General features: G+C 45.4%; 1 protein-coding gene and 1 long non-coding RNA gene across 3 annotated transcripts in view; one reads left to right on the plus strand and one right to left on the minus strand.

Moving 5' to 3' along the window:
- Positions 1-18,789, minus strand: part of RNF180 (ring finger protein 180) — a 144,212-nt gene that overhangs the window by 16,759 nt on the left and 108,664 nt on the right. For both annotated transcript variants that reach the window (XM_075932404.2, XM_075932402.2), the window contains exon 6: positions 13,323-13,448. In XM_075932404.2, the coding sequence (XP_075788519.2) occupies positions 13,323-13,448 (126 nt within the window). The remainder of the gene's footprint in view (positions 1-13,322; positions 13,449-18,789) is intronic.
- Positions 7,045-18,789, plus strand: part of LOC142829942 (uncharacterized) — a 34,143-nt gene continuing 22,398 nt past the window's right edge. Inside the window, exon 1 of the long non-coding RNA XR_012904888.2 lies at positions 7,045-7,182. This is a non-coding gene — a long non-coding RNA (uncharacterized LOC142829942). The remainder of the gene's footprint in view (positions 7,183-18,789) is intronic.

The raw sequence follows: 18,789 nt of genomic DNA on the forward strand, positions 1-18,789 counted from the left end.
TCCCCTCTATATATGCAGGGCTCCCAGAGTGCAGCAGCGTCCCCGGGGCTCGCTCACCTGGGTCCTAGAATCCACCTCCTCCTCCTCTTCAGCCGGCTCCAACTGGCCTCTGCTTGCAGCAGCTGGCCACAGGGACAGGGATCCCGCAGAGCTGCCGGGCAGAGGAAAAGTGCCTCCCCACGCCCGCTGCCCCCCCCCCGCGGCCTCGCATCCTGCATGCCTCCCCCCTCCCCCCCTGCCAGCAACAGGCTGCCCCCTCCCCTGAGCAACAGGTTGCCGAACAGCAGACAAAAGCAGCCTCTCCGCCCCTCCTCCCCCTATACATGCTGGGCTCCCTGGGCAAACAAAGACTCCACCAAAACAAACAAAGTGCTGGCCTCATTGTGTTAGCAAAAAAAGGACCCTCCTCCTAGAACCCTGGGTGGTGTGTGGAAATAAAGCTATTAGCTCAAAGCATGGTGCAGAGCTGTTTGGTTTTTGATGAGTTACTCCTTTAGTCCTGAGTTTGTCACAGGGACAGAAATAGATGTGAAATCTTCTGAACAGGGGAACAGACAGCAAAACAAACATTAGAGGGGAGTTAACCTTTCCCTATGCTATCCAAAACTAAAAAAAATGTTTGGCTAGAGTTTCCCCTACAATATGTACCAGTTCCGACTTACATACAAATTCAACTTAAGAACAAACCTACAGTCCCTATCTTGTACGTAACCCGGGGACTGCCTGTAGTTTGAGTGGTAGCTCTGCACAAAAAAAGAAAAATCTAGAAACTTTCTGAAAAATGGCTATTTTCCCCCAGGATTTATATCTCCACAAACCCTAGCTCAAATGACCCCAATGTGGATCACTAAGACCAACCCTTAAACAGAAGTTTTGATGCCACCTTATCTATAGGAGCGCAGCCACACCAGCATGATTACCTTGTAAACGGAAAGCACTGTAATAACAATGTAATGCTCTAAAAGATTATTAGAATACCGGTTATTACAATATATAAGTGGAGTGATAAGTGTTTTAAGAATACAATTGTCTTCTTGACTACATCTGTGTAATCTCATTTAATTTAAGAGTCATACATAAATATAAATGAATGCAGAATTTGGCTTATTATGTTCAATGTATAAAAGTCTAACTAGGCAAGTTTTTTTTAATTGTGGTAAGTATAAATTAAGTAATTTGATCCCTTCCTCAAATTTCTTTTTAAACTCCAGTTTTGCAGAGCCTCTAATTCCTGAGTTACTTTACAATTTCAATTTAAAAATAAAGCAAAAATGAATGCTAGAATATAATATAACCTCCTGGTTTAGCTCTTACATAACTTAAATGATCTTTCATCAAATTTTTTATGAGATTTTTTCAGTGATTGTATACTTTTAGCAAAGTTTGATACACTCTTGTGAAATATTTCAGCACATTTTAAGTCCCCTTTTTATGCATAGTTAGCACATTTGCAAACGAAAATGGACATTTGCATATGCAAACTGAGTATCAGGGCATCTAATTACTGATTCACACATGCAAATGAGCTATATATTCAAAAGAATTATGTATAAAAGGGAGGCCCTTAAAAAACTTGTCTCTAAGCTCTAACTAGGAGTCTACCAATTAAAATTTATATCTCACAGCATAACAAATTGGAGGATGACATCTGTCAGGATGGTCAATCGTATTTAGTCCTGCCAGGAGTGCAAGCAACTGGACTAGGTGACCACTTGAGATCCCATCCAGTCCTATGAGTCTAATAGCAAAATCAAAGCATGTGTCAAAATTGTGGGGTATATTGTTTCCCTTCCTGTATCCTCCCAGATGAATCAAATGTAAACATGTTTGGTGGGACTGATTTTATATGAATACTCCTTTTGCCTGCCCCCTCCTTACTATTTCCACAATCATGTAGATTTTAAATGTACTTTGTTACTTAATAAAGCCTTAGAAGATAAGACAAACAAAACTTTTTCTTTTATACAGACTGGTTTTTATATTATGAAAAGTCACACTCCATCTGTAACAATATATCATTTTTAACACAATGTTTTGAAATCCCAGACACCTGAAAACTTACATACAATACACTCCATTTAAAATATGGTTCATAGACCAACTAGCTGCATTTGAAAAAAAAGGTTTCCAAAATAAAGAGTATAATAAATATTTTATCTGTTCGAAGAGAATCAATCACAGCAGAGATATGCAATGCTGATACAGTAAAACTCCATTAGTCCGGCATCCAATGCTCCGGGACTCCTGATGGTCCGGCACCATCAGGAACCTGGAAGTGCTGGGGCAGCCGGACAGGCTTCACCCATTCAGCTGCTGCTGAAACTGACCAGCAGCTGAATTGGGGAAGCCGGGGGCAGAGCAGCTGGGGTGCTGCCGGGTTGGTCCCGTAGCGCTGCCCCTCGGGGCTGCGGGACCAACCCGGCAACACCCCAGCTGCTTTGCCCCAGACATTGGGATTCAGCCACTGCTGAAACTGACCAGCAGCATCAGTTTCACCAGCAGGCTGAATCCGGACGCCTGGGGCAGAGCAGCTGGGGTGCTGCGGGGTTGGTCGCGTAGCGCCACCCCTCGGCGCTGCGGGACCAACCTGGCAGGACCCCAGCTGCTCTGCCCCAGGGGTCCCCAAGTCAGCTGCTGCTGAAACAGATCAGCGGCTGATTCCAGGAAGCCCCGGGCAGAGCAGCTCTGCTCCAGGCTTCCTGGAATCAGCCGCAGATCTGTTTCAGCAGCGGCTGAATCGGGGACCCCTGGGGCAGAGCAGCTGGGGTCCTGCCGGGTTGGTCCCGCAGCCCCGAGGCGCAGCGCTACGGGACCAACCGGGCAGTACCCCAGCTGCTCTGTCCCAGGCGTCCCCAAGAGCAGCTGGAGTGCTGCTGGGTTGGTGCCGTAGCACCCCAGCTGCTCTATTGCAGGCATCCCTGATTCAGCTGCTGCTGAAACTGACCAGCAGCGGCTGAATCAGGGACGCCTGGGGTACAGCCGGACTATCGTAAGGGGGGGCTATGAGGGGTCTGGGGTGGCATCCCCTCCCACCCCACTCCAGACCCCTCATAGCCCCCCCTTCTGATAGTCTGGCACCCCCTGGGTCCTAATGGTGCTGGATTATCGGAAGTTTACTGTACTAGGAAAAGAAAAGAAATCTAGCAAGGATCAGCAGGGCTAGAAATAGAAGAGCTACAGTATTGAGTATTTTTGTGTAAAGAAGATAAGAATCTGTGAACATATTCTTTGTTATTTTAGAATCTTAAAGACAACAATTTTACCTTTTTCAGGACAGTTCTCATAGCAATTATCATTTGTATGTTTCCTACAGATCATTCTAGATTACTGAATAAATTCAGAAATTAAAATTATTGCTCCAAATCTCATGCCTATAATAATCCTGCTCTTTATACAAAGTTTGGATGAGTTTATATAAAAAAGACAATTACCTATACTGTAACTGGTATTCTTTGAGATGTATTGTTCATATGCTAGGGAATGTCTACTCTACAGCACTAATTCGAACTAACTTAATTCGAATTAGTTAATTCGAACTAAGCTAATTCGAACTAGTGCATCTAGACCTAAAAACTAGTTCGAATTAGCATTTTGCTAATTTGAACTAGCATGTCCACACTGAGTGGACCCTGAACCGAGATTAAAGCTGGCCGGAAGCAGTGCTGGCAGGGCATCAGATTAGGACTTAGAGCGTGGAGCTGCTGTCTCAGGCTAGCCGAGGGCTGTGCTTAAAGGGACCCGACCCCCACCCTGGACAGACAGTTCTCAGGGGTTCCCCGCTTGCAAAGCAGTTTTGTCTTGGAGTGCCTTGAATGCCCACACTCGGCACATCACAGCACTTGCCGCAGGCTGCCATCCGGGGGGGTGTCAATCGGGGGGCTGCAGGAGAGCTGCAGGAGAGCTTCCACCCTGAGGAGCCCGCAGAGCCACCCCACGCATCCCCATCAGAGGCTCGTACCCCATTCCTCCCTCACCTCCTTCCACTTACCCCTCCCTAGCCCCCCTTCCTGATGTACAAAATAAAGGACACGTGTGTTCAAAAACAGAAACTCTCTTTATTAAACAAAACTTGGGGAGACTGGGAAAAGGAGGTGGGAGAGGGGAAGAGAGAGGGTGGGAGAGGAGAGGGCAACTAAAATGATCAGGGGTTTGGAACAGGTCCCATATGAAGAGAGGCTAAAGAGACTGGGACTTTTCAGCTTAGAAAAGAGGAGACTGAGGGGGGATATGATAGAGGTCTATAAAAGCATGAGTGGTGTGGAAAGGGTGCATAAAGAAAAGTTCTTCATTAGTTCCCATAATAGAAGGAGTAGAGGACACCAAATGAAATTAATGGGTAGCAGGCTTCAAACTAATAACAGAATGTTCTTCTTCACAAAGCAAATAGTCAACCTGTGGAACTCCTTGCTGCAGGAGGCTGTGAAGGCTAGAACTAGAACAGAGTTTAAAGAGAAGTTAGATAAATTCATGGAGGTTGGGTCCATGGAGTGGTATTAGCCAGGGGGTTGAAATGGTGTCCCTGGCCTCTGTTTGTGGAAGGCTGGAGATGGATGGCAGGAGACAAATGGCTTGGTCATTGTCTTCGGTCCATCCCCTCTGGGGTACCTAGTTGTGGCCGCTGTCGGCAGACAGGCTACTGGGCTAGATGGACCTTTGGTCTGACCCAGTACAGCCATTCTTATGTTCTAAGCTCAGGGCTCAGGGTCGGGGGTCTCACTGGACCACCCAGATTTTCATGTAAACCTGCTTCTGGGTGGCCAGGCTGGCAGCTATCCTGCCCTAGACGGCCACTTTCCTGTGCCTAGTGCGGACATCGTGGATGAGGTCCACGATGTCCGCACTAGACCAGGCGGGCGCCCGCCTCTTACGGACCTGGGCAGGCTCCTGGGAGCCGCCAGCCTGGTCCCAGGAAGAGGCGGAGGGCTGGGTGGCAGCGGGTGGCTGGCTCGTGCCGTGCCAGGTGCAGGGTCTGTTGGCTGGGTGCTGGCAGGATTGCACCTGGCACAGGCACCGTAGCCAGACCGTGCCCCTTTAAGTGCTCTGGGGCCAGGAGGGGGGCAGAAGAGTTTCCCTGGTGTTGGCCAGAGTGGCCACCAGGGAAAGCTGGGAAGGGCTAGCCTCCCACTAGTTCGAATTAAGTGGCTACACAGCCCTTAATTTGAACTACTTAATTCGAACTAGGCGTTAGTCCTCGTGGAATGAGGTTTACCTAGTTCGAATTAAGCGCTCCGCTAGTTCGAATTAAGTTTGAACTAGTGGTTTGCCTGTGTGGCGCCTATCAAAGTTAATTCGAACTAACGTCTGTTAGTTCGAATTAACTTTGTAGTGTAGACATAGCCTTAGAGTGGATAACAGACTAAGGGTATGTCTACACTACCCTCCTAGTTCGAACTAGGAGGGTAATGTAGGCATACCACACTTGCAAATGAAGCCCGGGATTTGAATTTCCCGGGCTTCATTTGCATAAACTGGGCGCCGCCATTTTTAAATCCCTGCTCGTTCGAACCCCGTGCCGCGCGGCTACACGTGGCACGAACTAGGTAGTTCGGACTAGGCTTCCTAGTCCGAACTACCGTTACTCCTCATTCCACTCCGAAACCTAGGGGTTCGAACGAGCAGGGATTTAAAAATGGTGGCGCCCAGTTTATGCAAATGAAGCCCGGGAAATTCAAATCCCGGGCTTCATTTGCAAGTGCGGTATGCCTACATTACCCTCCTAGTTCGAACTAGCGGGGTAGTGTAGACATACCCTAGTTGACTAACTGCATGAATTCTTAATGGTTAGTCAACTATAGAATAGTCCCCAAGGATGGAGACGGCAGCCAGTGCACTCTGGCCCCATTCGCAGGGACCCCCTGCCACCCTGCACTGCTGCCTCTGTATCAGAGACATCAGTATGGGGTGCCAGGTGGGAGCTGGTCCATGAGGGGAGCCAGTTTAAAAAGCAGCTTCCCTCATGGACTTGATACAGAGGCAGCAGTGCAGGGTGGCAGCAGCCCCTGTCCATGGGAGGCCTGAACTCCCCACAGACAGAGGCTGCTGGGGTGGGGCAAGGGCAGAGGAGGTTGCCATGGAGCAGCCTCTGTCCATGGCGAACCAGGCTTTCGTGGAAGCTTCCCCCCATGCTGCTACCTCTCACAGCAGCAGCAGCACGGGGGGATGGGACACGTGGTACTGCAGAGCTGGTGCTGGGGGAACAGGATTTTAAAAGACAGCAGGGGGTGGAATGTGAGTAGTCAAGAAGATTAACCGATAAGCCTAGGCTTATTGCTTAATCATCTACTCGACTACTCATTCACATCCCTATCATGTGCAGTCCACATTAGGTGTGTGTGCTCGCCACATGCACCAGTGTCAGAAGATTGTCCCTGAGCAGTCTTCATATACTGTGTCATGAGGCTGTTACTCAAGTGGCACTCAAGTAGCACCCTCATGGCACAGTATAAGTGGTGCCATGCACCCTCTCACCCAGTTCCTTCTTGTTGAAAACTGTGGGAGTGGGGAAAGAAGGGTGGGTTGTGGAATGGACATGAGCAACACATCTTGAAGAACACTCATTACAAAACAGGTAATTGTCTTTTTTTCTTTGAGTGCTTGTTCATGTTCATTTCACATTAGGTGACTGCAAATAGTATCCATGGACAAGGGTAGGAGTTCGTGGCTGTGCTGACTGTTGCACAGCTCTGTCAAACATCTGGCCTGCTCAGCGATGGTGTTGTGAGACGTGAATGACCATGTTGTGGCTCTACAGATGTCTTGGACTGGCATATTTGCCAAGAAGGCCGCCAATGATACCTGCACTATTGTTGAATGAGCCTGGAATATTGGTAGCAGGACTTTTGCCAGCTTATAGCATGTTCATATGCAAGAGGTGAGCCTGTTGGAAATCCTCTGTGATGAAACCAACCATTGTGACAAAGAACTGGGTCAACTAGAGCAGTGGTGCGCAACCTGTGGGGTGCAACCCCCAAGGGCGTCGCAGATGTCGTCCCAGGGGGTCACGGTGTTTAGATCCGGCCGGCCGGTGGTTGGGCCCGGCAGTCGGCGGCCCCCACGGTGCGGCACCTAAATCTGGCCAGCAGGGGGCTGGGCCCAGCAGTTGGTGGCTCATGCAGTTCGGGGGTCGCAGATCAAAAAAGGTTGCTCACCTCTGAACTAGAGGAAGGTATTTGTACATTCCAGGTAAAAGACCAAGGCTCTCTGGACATCCAGGGCAAAAAAGACACTTCTCTTCTGCTGTCTTATGAGATTTTAGGGCAGAGCACAAGCAGCAATATGTCCTGGTTTATGTGGAAGGAGGGAACCATCTTTAGCAGAAAGGCTGGGTGGGATTGTAGCTGGAACTTTTCCTTTTGGAAGGACATATAAGGTGGTTCCAAGATATAATCTCCAAGACCCATCTCGCTGATGTCACAGCCACTAGAAATGCAATCTTCCAAGACAAGTAGGAAAGGGAGCAGGAAGCCAGCAGGTTGAATGGCAGGTCATTAAGCCTAGAGAGGACCAAGTTGAGGTCCCACATTTGGATAGGGTCTTGTACCTGCAGGCAGAGTCTTTCAAGACCCCTCAGGAACCTGACTATCATGTCACGAGAGAATACCATCTGTCAAACATGGAGATGGCCACAGATGTACTCTGATGGATGAATGTGTCATATCCTGGTTCCTGAGTTGCAGCAAGTAGTCTAGAACAGACTACACCAAAGAGCATGAGTGAGAACTGCTATGTTCCACCACACGGAAAGAGATCCTCATCCGCCAGGCCAGGTAAGTCAGTCCTATGGATGGTTTCCTGCTTCCCAGAATTACCTGATGGACCTCTTCCAAACAGATACACTTCTCCAAGCTACAGTAATGAGGACCAAGTGGTCTGAAGTTATTGCTGACCACACTGGGAGGAAGTGGGAAAGGCGATTGCCAAAATCCAGAAAAACTGAATCCAGGAAAAGATCCAGTATGTCATCCTTGGCTATACCCTCAAAATTACATTTTAGCCCTTTGCTTGGGGCAGGCTGAGCTGATTGGGCCGAGGGAAGGGGCAGGTGGCTTGATCAACTTTTGGAGACCTTAGGCTTCTTATGTGGCAGATCCTGCTGAGGTCAGCTCCCTTGACCTTGAGCAAATTGTAGCTTAAACTTTTTGCATGCCAAGTCCAAAATAATAAGGCCCAGGGTGCTAAGGGTGGTGGAATGGGAATCTTTTAACCCATATAATTTGATATCTGTCAACTCCACAAACAGTGCCTGAGGGGAGGGCCTGAATTGACTGCTGCATTTCAGTTAATAGACCAGAGGAGAGCAGCCAATATACTCACTGGATGGCAATGACAGATGCTATGGTGCGAGCTATAGAGCCGCAGTATCAGATGCTGCCTAGAGAGCCGCTTTTACAGTAGCTGTGCCCTCATCCAGGATTGCCCAGAATTCCTTATAAGAGCCCTCAGACTGGGCATTCTCTAACTTGGCAACCGTCTTCTACGTATTAAAGTCATACTGTCCCAGGAGAGTATGGTGCTTTGTGGTTAAATGATGAATCAATTTTACATCCGAATAAGTCCAGCCTCTTGGAATCTTTATTTCTGAGGATAGTTTCGGGTTGCCCCTACCATTCCCATTGGCTGACTGGCTCAACCAGCAAGGAATTCAGGGCTGATTGGAAATACGAGGAGTAACAGCAGTTCGGAATAGGAAGCCTAATCCGAGCTACCAAGTTTGTGCCGCGTGCAGCCGCGGGCACGGAGTCCGAACTAGCGGACATTTAAAAATGGCGGCGCCCAGCAAGATACAAATGAAGCCCGGGAAATTCAAATCCCGGGCTTCATTTGCAACTTCGGTTGCCTACACTAACCACCCTAGTTCGAACTAGGGTGGTAGTGTAGACATACCCTTTTATGGCTAGTGCTCCCACACTAGCTTCCTGATGTGTATATGTGGGGGAGCCCCAAGACTGATCAAGGCAAGCCATGAGCTGGATCTGGCCTGCAGGCTCTGCTTTGGGTGGGGAGAGGAGGAAGTGGCTCTGCAGGCTACAAGGAAATGTTTCCTGCAGTCACTTGCTCCCCATCAATGGGGAATCCCAGCCAATGGGAGCGGCAGGGAGTGATGCCTACAGGAAACACTCCCCTGCAGTGTGCAGAGCCACAAAAAGACAGCTGTGACCCCCTGCCCTGGGAATTGCACTAAGTAGGTGCCCCAATCCCTTGCCTCCTCCCAAGCAGAACTCCTACCCCCAGTCTGCTCCTGCACCCTACCTCCTACCCAGACCCCACAGTCGTATGTGATACTTGAAATAATATCACAGGATCTTTCAGGGGGCTAAGGCAAAATACCACAATACACATATACACACATACACACATGCACACTTGTTGCTGCTCACTTTAACTCACTGGCCAGGTGAGTTAAATATGAGGGGGGAAGCGGGGGGCTTCTCTCAGTCCGAACTGACACTCTGACCTTGACAAGACCCAGGGATTCATACAAGACATCCTATCTTTTATAGGACTTTTCTCCCATTCAGGTACATATATTTTGCTTTGTCAGATCTTAATCAGTCATCAGTTCTGTTTAATATCTGTTTATCTAGAAGTTGTTCTTCTTTGTTCTGACATCAATATGTTAGTGCCTCCTTCCCAGTGTTTTTCTGTAAAGGGGCGCTTGCTCCTAACTCCAAGGCTGCCTATATGTCCTTCACTGGTCTGCCTTATATTGGGCCTAATTGATGGTACCTTGGTACCCCCACGTTTTCTAGCTTCTTTGACCATCTGGACTCTGAAACTGCTGAGCCTTCAGGTTGTTGTCTTTCCAAGCATTCACATTCCACACTCATTCACTCCTCCTCCCCAAGAACTACACAATTGTTTCACATGGGAAATTGCCTTAGTAAGGTATCAATCTACTTCCAATGCAAAGCTTCTGATAGTACAAACATTTAATCATTCACCATATTTTCTTTTTAACACATCTGTATTCTAATTACTCCTAAGAGCATCAGTGTTATTATGCTGAATCACAAGGATCTTCTGATCTCTTTGGCTGTGTCTAGACTGGCAAGTTTTTCTGCAAAATCATCTGATTTTGCGGAAAAACTTGCCAGCTGTCTACACTGACCACTTGAATTTCCAGAAAAGCACTGACGATCTCATGTAAGATCGTCAGTGCTTTTCCGGAAATACTATGCTGCTCCCGTTTGGGCAAAAGTCTTTTTCCAAAAGACTTTTGTGCAAAAGGGCCAGTGTAAACAGCACAGTAGTGTTTTCCGCAAAAAAGCCCCGATCGCGAAAATGGCGATCGGGGCTTTTTTGCGGAAAACCGCATCTAGATTGGCCATGGACGCTTTTCCGCAAAAAGTGCTTTTGCGGAAAAGCATCCTGCCAATCTAGACGTGCTTTTCCAAAAATGCTTTTAACGGAAAACTTTTCCGTTAAAAGCATTTCTGGAAAATCAACTTTTCCGTTAAAAGCATTTCCGGAAAATCATGCCAGTGTAGACGTAGCCTTTCTGTTTGACATCAGATATGGACAAATGCGGTCTGCTTGATGTTTCTTTACCAATGATCTAAAAGACTGTTCCTCCTTGCTAACCAGAGAATGGTGGCCGGATAAGTTACAGTTATTTCACATTTATTCTCACGCTACCTGTTAAGCACATTACATAAGACATAAGACTCCTCGTCGCTTTTATAAAATTCTGTTTTCTACATGAATTCCCAGCTTGCTCCCTGGCAACCCATTCCCATACACTGACCCCACAAAATCTACTAGTCATGGGCTCCCAAAAGAATTAATCTAGCCCTGGAGCCCTGCCATCTTAATTAATCTAACCTCGGCTCCCCTGCCATCTTCCTGTGGGGCTGGAGATTTAGAGGAGTGAAGGGAATGTCTTTTTGTCCTGCTTCTCAGTTAGGGGCCACATCTGTTAGGTGTTTTTTGGTGTGGCCCCTGACTGATTTTTCTGTGGATCAATGGCCCCAACCCAAAAAAGGTTCCCAACCCCTGGTTTAAAGCTTGGGGCCTGCGGCATGCCCTGTCCCCCAGCTAAGTCCCAGGTGGGACTAACACACTTTAATTACAACACTAAAACTATTTATAGCAACTTCACAAAGTCTCTTTGAATGAAGCCTAAGCAACGCTAAAGCAGCAGATGTTCTGTACACCATCACTACTGGCAAGAAGGAACTGAAGGTGGAGCACTCCTTTTACTGGACCACGAGGACACCAGCCCAGGGGTCACCAGAGCTGCTCCATACAGAAAGATTTCCGGCACAAGTGCATGTGGTGACCACACACTCCTAATATAGAACGGACATAAGCAGGCACTCAAGGAATAAATCTTCCTATGCAATCTAAAGTCTGTTCAGTGGTCTAAAGCCTCTTTTACTGACATTCAGCCAAAATCATTGTAGACTCACAGTCTCATCAGATCTAGCATTCTCTGATGGGAAGGTTCATTTATTCTTCAAGGTTCATTTATTCTGACTTCCACCGTTTTAAATCAGAACAACATATTTTGGGGGTGCTTCTGCCCTGTGGGAAGCCTGTTTTGATTAAATTAGAAGACAACATTCAGCTCTGCAATACTACCACAGCTGCTGGGTACGTAATACTGTCAGTTATCTATACATTTCCTGCAAAGCCACAAAACGTGGTCTTGTACTTAAGCAATGTAGGAAAGTACTATACCATAAAAGAAAAGAACAGTCACCTTCAAAGTTCTGGACATTCCTGTCCCTGACTACCTCACTGCTATCTTTTAATCACATCCAGCAGTACTACTAAATCTCACTGCATCTTTTGTTTCCTTCTCTCCTCCTCTTTGTGCATCCTCTAATTTCACCACCTGTCTGAAATCCTACCCCAGAAACTCATATTCTTCTAATTCAAATTCTTCCTTGAAATCAATTTTGTCCACAAAGTGGACAAATGCTGACCCGTTTCAACTATTATGCTGTTATGCCCCAAGTAACAAAAATATAATCTAAGCAACCACCATTCTCCAGAGTTTTGTGCTGCTTGTTTGAGCATTGCCTTTTACAGCTTGATCTTGCAAACAGCAGTTCTGACAGGAGCCAAAAGAGCCCAACTTCCTGCTTGCCCAGTGTCTTGCCCACTGGCACCCTAGTCTATAGTCCTCCATGAGCACTGATATTGCCTTATGTTCTGTCTGACCTGAACATGTAACTGGCACTTAAGTAAAATAACAATAATTACCACATATATATGCTTATATTTGCTCTTTCTACAATGTGTTATAACAGTAACATGATGAACTCAGCATAAACATAATGCCAACATACAAATAGCTGAAAGAGAAAAAGGAAAGAAAGTCACGTGCTTGCTATTTCTTGGTTGCTGTCAGGGGCTTGGTTGCTGTCAGGGGCATGTGAGCAATACCAAAAAGTACTGCCAAGCCATTAAACTGCACAAGTCTATGTGCACAATATTGACACTGAAAACTACAAGTAATGCTCCAGGAGAATTACTTGTAGTTTTCAGAGTCAAAATGATGACTTTGGCTAGCCCAGTTTTATAAATACTAACCTAGAATTTACCTTATTTGATCTGCAAACAAGACTGAATAGACTCACCAAGAACATTAAAAATGGCTAACATATTTTGACATGTTTTTAGAATCCAAGAGCCTTGGTCTTAAAAATAAGACAAATATTTGGAATAATATTAGATTGTAAGACTCAGTATTCTGGAGAAATACTCTCAGAAAAACAATATTATGATTGCCTGGTGCTATATCACACCACCAGCTATAATAGCAAATGTAGATGGTGCCCCTGGACTGAAATATAGGGATATAGTGAAGACGGAGAATCAGACATTTTAATCCTCTAGTACAATAGTTTTTCATTAACAAGCAACGTATTGGTGTTAAATTAATGTCAAGAGGGTGATTGTTTACTATGTACAACTGATACGGCATTACAAAGTGAAAAAATAACAAAAGACACAAAGATTAAACAATTCTTGTTCTGTTTCATATACAGAAAGCCAGCAGTATTGGGCCCTATTTAATAGATTTCCAAACTTGCATTTTAGTGATTCTGTGGTTTCTTTTAATGAATCTGGAACAGAAATTTTTCAAAAAGAGAAAAACAACCCAAATACCTCTCTATGTTTACAAAAGATTTTCCAAAATGTGTGTACAATTGTAGATACAATTGTTGTGCATACCAGACTACTAGATTTATAACTAAACATTTGCACATGAAAATTTGGTAGTAATTGCACATGACCATGCTTGAAATCTAGGCTCGCATGTCTAAAGTGTTCCATTGTCCAAACAGTATTTTTTTTTTTAAAGATTTTCTTACCTTCACAGACTCTGAATGGTTTCTTGCAGCTGGGCAGGGGCCATTTTGCAGAACTTGATTTTTGAAAGATTTCTTTTAATTTTAAATATTCTGTTGGGAAGAAAGATTTTGTGGAGTCGTTCAGTTCTATAATTAATAGAAAGGAAGATATAATTATAAAATGAATACATTTAGAAAAGTATTTGAAAAAATGCATAGTACAAACATAAAAATGCCTTATTGTATAGCCTATCTCTAATTACTACGTCTTTAGATCTTTTCAAGTTGATAAAGATTGGACTAAAATGACATTTTGCAAATATAGCAGGCATAATCCTTAAATTTATTCTTCAAACTCCTTATCGTCAAGCTTCCTCTACGTACATGAAATTAGGACCCAGACATTTTTTTTTTTGCAGAATTACAATATTCCACTTTTATAATTAAGCACGCAAACACTTTAAAAATAGATGCATACAAGCTATAAGTGTCTTAGGCACCACACATCACACACTTACTCAATCCCTATTACAAAGTGGTTATGAGCCAATGTACAAACATATGCAATTAGCGCTAATGTACAGCATGTACAGTGATAATCTTGGTAAACTTTAGTAAATACAAAAGCTTTTTCATGAACATATAGTCTACACATCTGATTCCATTACTCAGATTACATTCTGGTATGTCTTTTAAATACAGAGAGACTATACTGGTTATCAAAGACTAGTAAACAGGAATGGGGATTGAAAAACTGTCTAGATCAGCGGAGGGCAATAACTGGCTGGTGGACTGCCAGCATTTTATTTACCTCGCCTCCACAGGTATGGCTGCTTGACGCTCCTGTTGGCCACAGATCGCCATTCCAGGTATGGCTGCTTGATGCTCCTGTTGGCCACAGATCGCAAATCCTGGCCAATGGGAGCTGTGGCAAGCAGTGTCCTGGTCCATGTTGCTTCCCTCAGCTCCTATTGCCTGGGAATGGCGATCTGTGGCCAACAGGAGTGTCAAGTGGCCATACCTGCTGAGGAGCAGGTAATGAAGGTGCCAGTGGCCTGTCAAGGGATAACCATGGTGAACCGGCTTTGGCTCATTGCCCACTCCTGGAGGAAGGGGCAAGATTTGACCCTAAATAATTCACTGATAATTTATAATATGAACAACCCACATACTTCTTCGCCAGTAATTTTCAATGTATGTGAAAGCCTTACAACCTAACTGAATACATTTTGATAAGATACTATTAGGACTATGAGGGAATAATCTCTGATGAGATTCTGCTTGACTTCAGCAGGATGCACACAGGGTGAATCTACACTGCAGGGCTTAGCTCGAAATAAGCTACACAAATTGAGATATGTCGATTGCATATCTTATTTTGAAATATTGTAGCTTACTTTGAAATAAGGAGCACTTACACAGCACTTATTTAGAAATAGAGCACTCTTCCTCCGACTTCCCTTATTCCTCGTACAATGAGGGTTACAGGAGTTGGAGTAAGAAGTTCTTCATCTTGACAGTATTTTGACACTATTTAGAAATAACTGCCTGCTGTGTAGATGTGGACTACGTTATTTCGGAATAGCGACAGTTATTTTGAAATAGTGTTGAAGTGTAGATGTTCCCAGTATGTTTTATTCCCTCTCCCAATAGACAATACATATTGGCCAAAACTTTTCAACTTTCTTGCTTAAAATTAGGCATATAAACCCATATTTAGGGATCTATAAATGTTGCCTGATTTTCAGAGGAGAGTAACACCAAAAGTTCCAACTGACTCCAGCTGTAGGTTCTCTTCATCTCTGAAAATCACTTTTATTTAGGTGCTAAGATATGGAACACTAAGTGATGAAGCAAGATGGATTTGAACATTTACCTACAAACAACTCTTTTACCTTGTGACATGCAACTTTCTGGGATAGTAGTGGTTAGCATTAAAGCTGCACAGGAAAAAAAAAGTGAATTTCTGAGCACCTCATAGCTGTTTCTGAAGAGGGCTTTTAAAAAACAAAATGAGATTATGCTACAAGACACTTGCAGAAAGCATTTTTCAGAATACATAATACCTTAATAGGAGAAATCAGGTTTCCAGTTAGTAGAATTAGTGTAAAATATAAAGAATGACATATTCTTCAGTAGCCTGCATAGATTTATAGCAGCAATCACTTTTAACATAGCTTTTAAAAGTCATAAGGAAACTCTCAAGAGAACCTATATGTATCCTCCAGATTAGTCTGGCACCACTCATTTCTCTATATATATTGATTTATTAATTCCCTTATGGATATGGTAACATTAATATTTATTGACTGATTTAACTCTCAACATATAATGAACTGGCAACTATAACAGGAGTTTTATAATATAACAAGGCAAACTAGGTTTTCTCTTTTCAAATAGCAGGTAAGTGATATCACATTATAAAAGTATATAAATTATACTGCCTACAAAATGCATCCAACAAATTTATTCTTACTAATGACATCTCATAAGCTTTTTGTGCCTTCCTGCTCTTGAGGTTGTATTTACAGCACGGCCACATGAAGTCAAACTTTTTACTTTTAGAAAATCAAAAACTAGAATAAGGTCACAATTACAAAAATAAAATGTTGCAAATTGTTTTATTTAAAAACATACACATATATTGTACCTTAAAAAGTTTTAATATTTTTGCAAATACACTTTAGTATATATTCAGGTTATCTCCACAATACTTTATTATAGCATACTTTGGGGAATAATTTCTCCTCTCCACACAGATAACTTCTTGTGCCATCTAACAGCTCTTATGTACTGTGGATGAAATCCAATCCATCTTTATAAAGTTAAAGGGTGTTGAGTGTGGAGGGACTGCAGCCTTTATACACCAGATTCATAGGGTGTTGGAGGTACTGATTCTACATAAAACTTGAACCTTTACTATTACACTCCCCCCTACAAACCACTGTGGGTTGGTGCAGAGACCTTTTCTGCACCATGCAAGAAACACACATCCATGCCTGTATGATCTCTCTGGTCATATTGATCTGTGCATCTTCTATGCAGGGTTTAAATGGTATCACAAGTGAATTTTACCTAGTGTTTGAGCGTGCTTTTTTTCAATATCCAAACTTACAATTCTGTCCCACTTTCCCCCAAAGACCTCACTCATTTAAGAACATAAGAACGGACGTACTGGGTCAGACCAAAGGTCCATCTAGCCCAGTATCCTATCTGCCGACAGTGGCCAGCACCAGGTGCCCCAGGGTATGTCTACACTAGAAAGTTAGTTCGAACTAACGGACGTTAGTTCGAACTAACTTTCCTATGCGCTACACTAGCGCTCCGCTAGTTCGAATTTGAATCGAACTAGCGGAGCGCTTAGTTCGAACTAGGTAAACCTCATTTTACGAGGACTAACGCCTAGTTCGAACTAGCTAGTTCGAACTAAGGGCTGTGTAGCCCTTTAGTTCGAACTAGTGGGAGGCTAGCCCTCCCCAGGTTTCCCTGGTGGCCACTCTGGCCAACACCAGGGAAACTCTATGCCCCCCTCCCGGCCCCGGACCCCTTAAAGGGGCACGGGCTGGCTACGGTGCCCGTGCCAGGTGCAAGCCTGCCAGCACCCAGCTAGCAGACCCTGCACCTGGCCCGGCACAGAGCCACCCACCCGATGCCCCCCAGCCCACCCCCTCTTGCCGGGACCAGGCTGGCGGCTCCCAGGAGCTTGCCCTGGACCACAAGAGGCGGGCACCTTCCTGGGCTAGTGCGGACATCGTGGACCTCGTCCACGATCTCCGCACTAGGCACAGGAAAGTGGCCGTCTAGGGCAGGAGAGCTGCCAGCCTGGCCACCCAGGACCAGGTGTGCATGAAAATCAAGGGGGTCCACTGAGACCCCCGACACTGAGCCCTGAGCTTACAATGGCCGTACTGGGTCAGACCAAAGGTCCATCTAGCCCAGTAGCCTGTCTGCCAACAGCGGCCAACCCTAGGGACCCTGGAGGGGATGGACCGAAGACAATGACCAAGCCATTTGTCTCGTGCCATCCCTCTCCAGCCTTCCACAAACTTTGGGCAGGGATACCACTCCTACCCTCTGGCTAATAGGACTCCATGGACCCAACCTCCATCACTTTATCTCACTTCCCTTTCAACTCTGTTCTAGTTCTAGCCTTCACAGCCTCCTGCAGCAAGGAGTTCCACAGGTTAACTATTTGCTTTGTCAAGAACAACAACTTTCTCTTACTAGTTTCAAGCCTGCTACCCATTCCTTTCCTTTGGTGTCCTCTAGTCCTTCTTTATGGGAACTCAGGAAGAACTTTTCTGAATGCACCCTCTCCACCCAACCCCTGCTTTTAGAGACCTCTATCCTGTCCCCCCTCCGTCTCCTCTTTTCTAAGCTGAACAGTCCCAGTCTCTGTAGCCTCTCTTCATCTGGGACCTGTTCCCAACCCCTGATCATGTTAGTTGCCCTCCCCTCTCCCAGCCTTTCTCTTCCCCTCTCCCACCTCCTTTTCCCAGTCTCCCCCAGTTTTGTTCAATAAAGACAGAGTCAATGTTGGAAGAAACGTTATCTTTATTTTGTACATCAATAAGAAGGGGGGCTAGGGAAGGGCAAGTGGAAGGAGGTGAGGGAGGAATGGGGTACGAGCCCCCGATGGGGAGGACTGGGCTGGCTCTGCGGGCTTCTGGGGGTGGAAGCTCTCCTGCAGCCCCCCAATTACTCCCTCTCCCCAGATGGCAGCCTGCGGCAAGTGCAGCCGGGCTGATGGCCGAGTGGTGTGATGTGCCCAGTGTGGGCACTCAGGGCACTCCAAGCCAGAACTTCTTTGCAAGCGGGGCACCCCTTAGAACTGTGTGTCCGGGGTGGGGGTCGGGACCCTTTAAGCGCAGCCCTCGGCTAGCCTGAGACAGCATCTCCATGCTCTAAGTCCTCCTTTTATGCCCTGCCGGCACTGCTTCCGGCCATCATTAAGCCCTGTTCAGAGTCCACTCAATGTGGACTTACTAGTTCGAACTAGCAAAACGCTAGTTCGAACTAGTTTTTAGTTCTAGATGCGTTAGTTCGAACTAGCTTAGTTCGAATTAACTAATTCGAACTAAGTTAGTTCGAACTAGCGCTGTAGTGTAGACGTACCCCCAGAGAGGGTGGACCGAAGACAATGATCAAGCAATTTGTCTCCTGCCATCCCTTTCCAGCCTCTGACAAACAGAGGCCAGGGTCACCAATTCTATCCCCAAGCTAATAGCCTTTTATGGACCTAACCTCCAGGAAATTATCTAGCTTCTCTTTAAACTCTGTTATAGTCCTAGCCTTCACAGCCTCCTCTGGCAAGGAGTTCCATAGGTTGACTACACACTGTGTGAAGAAGAACTTTCTTTTATTAGTTTTAAACCTGCTATCCATTAATTTAATTTGGTGTCCTCTAGTTCTTCTATTATGGGAACTAATAAATAACTTTTCTTTATCCTCCCTCTCCACACCACTCATGATTTTATATACCTCTATC

The sequence above is a fragment of the Pelodiscus sinensis genome, chromosome 6 (assembly GCF_052426305.1).
Source record: "Pelodiscus sinensis isolate ZL-2025 chromosome 6, ASM5242630v1, whole genome shotgun sequence".
Lineage (NCBI taxonomy): Eukaryota > Metazoa > Chordata > Testudines > Trionychidae > Pelodiscus > Pelodiscus sinensis.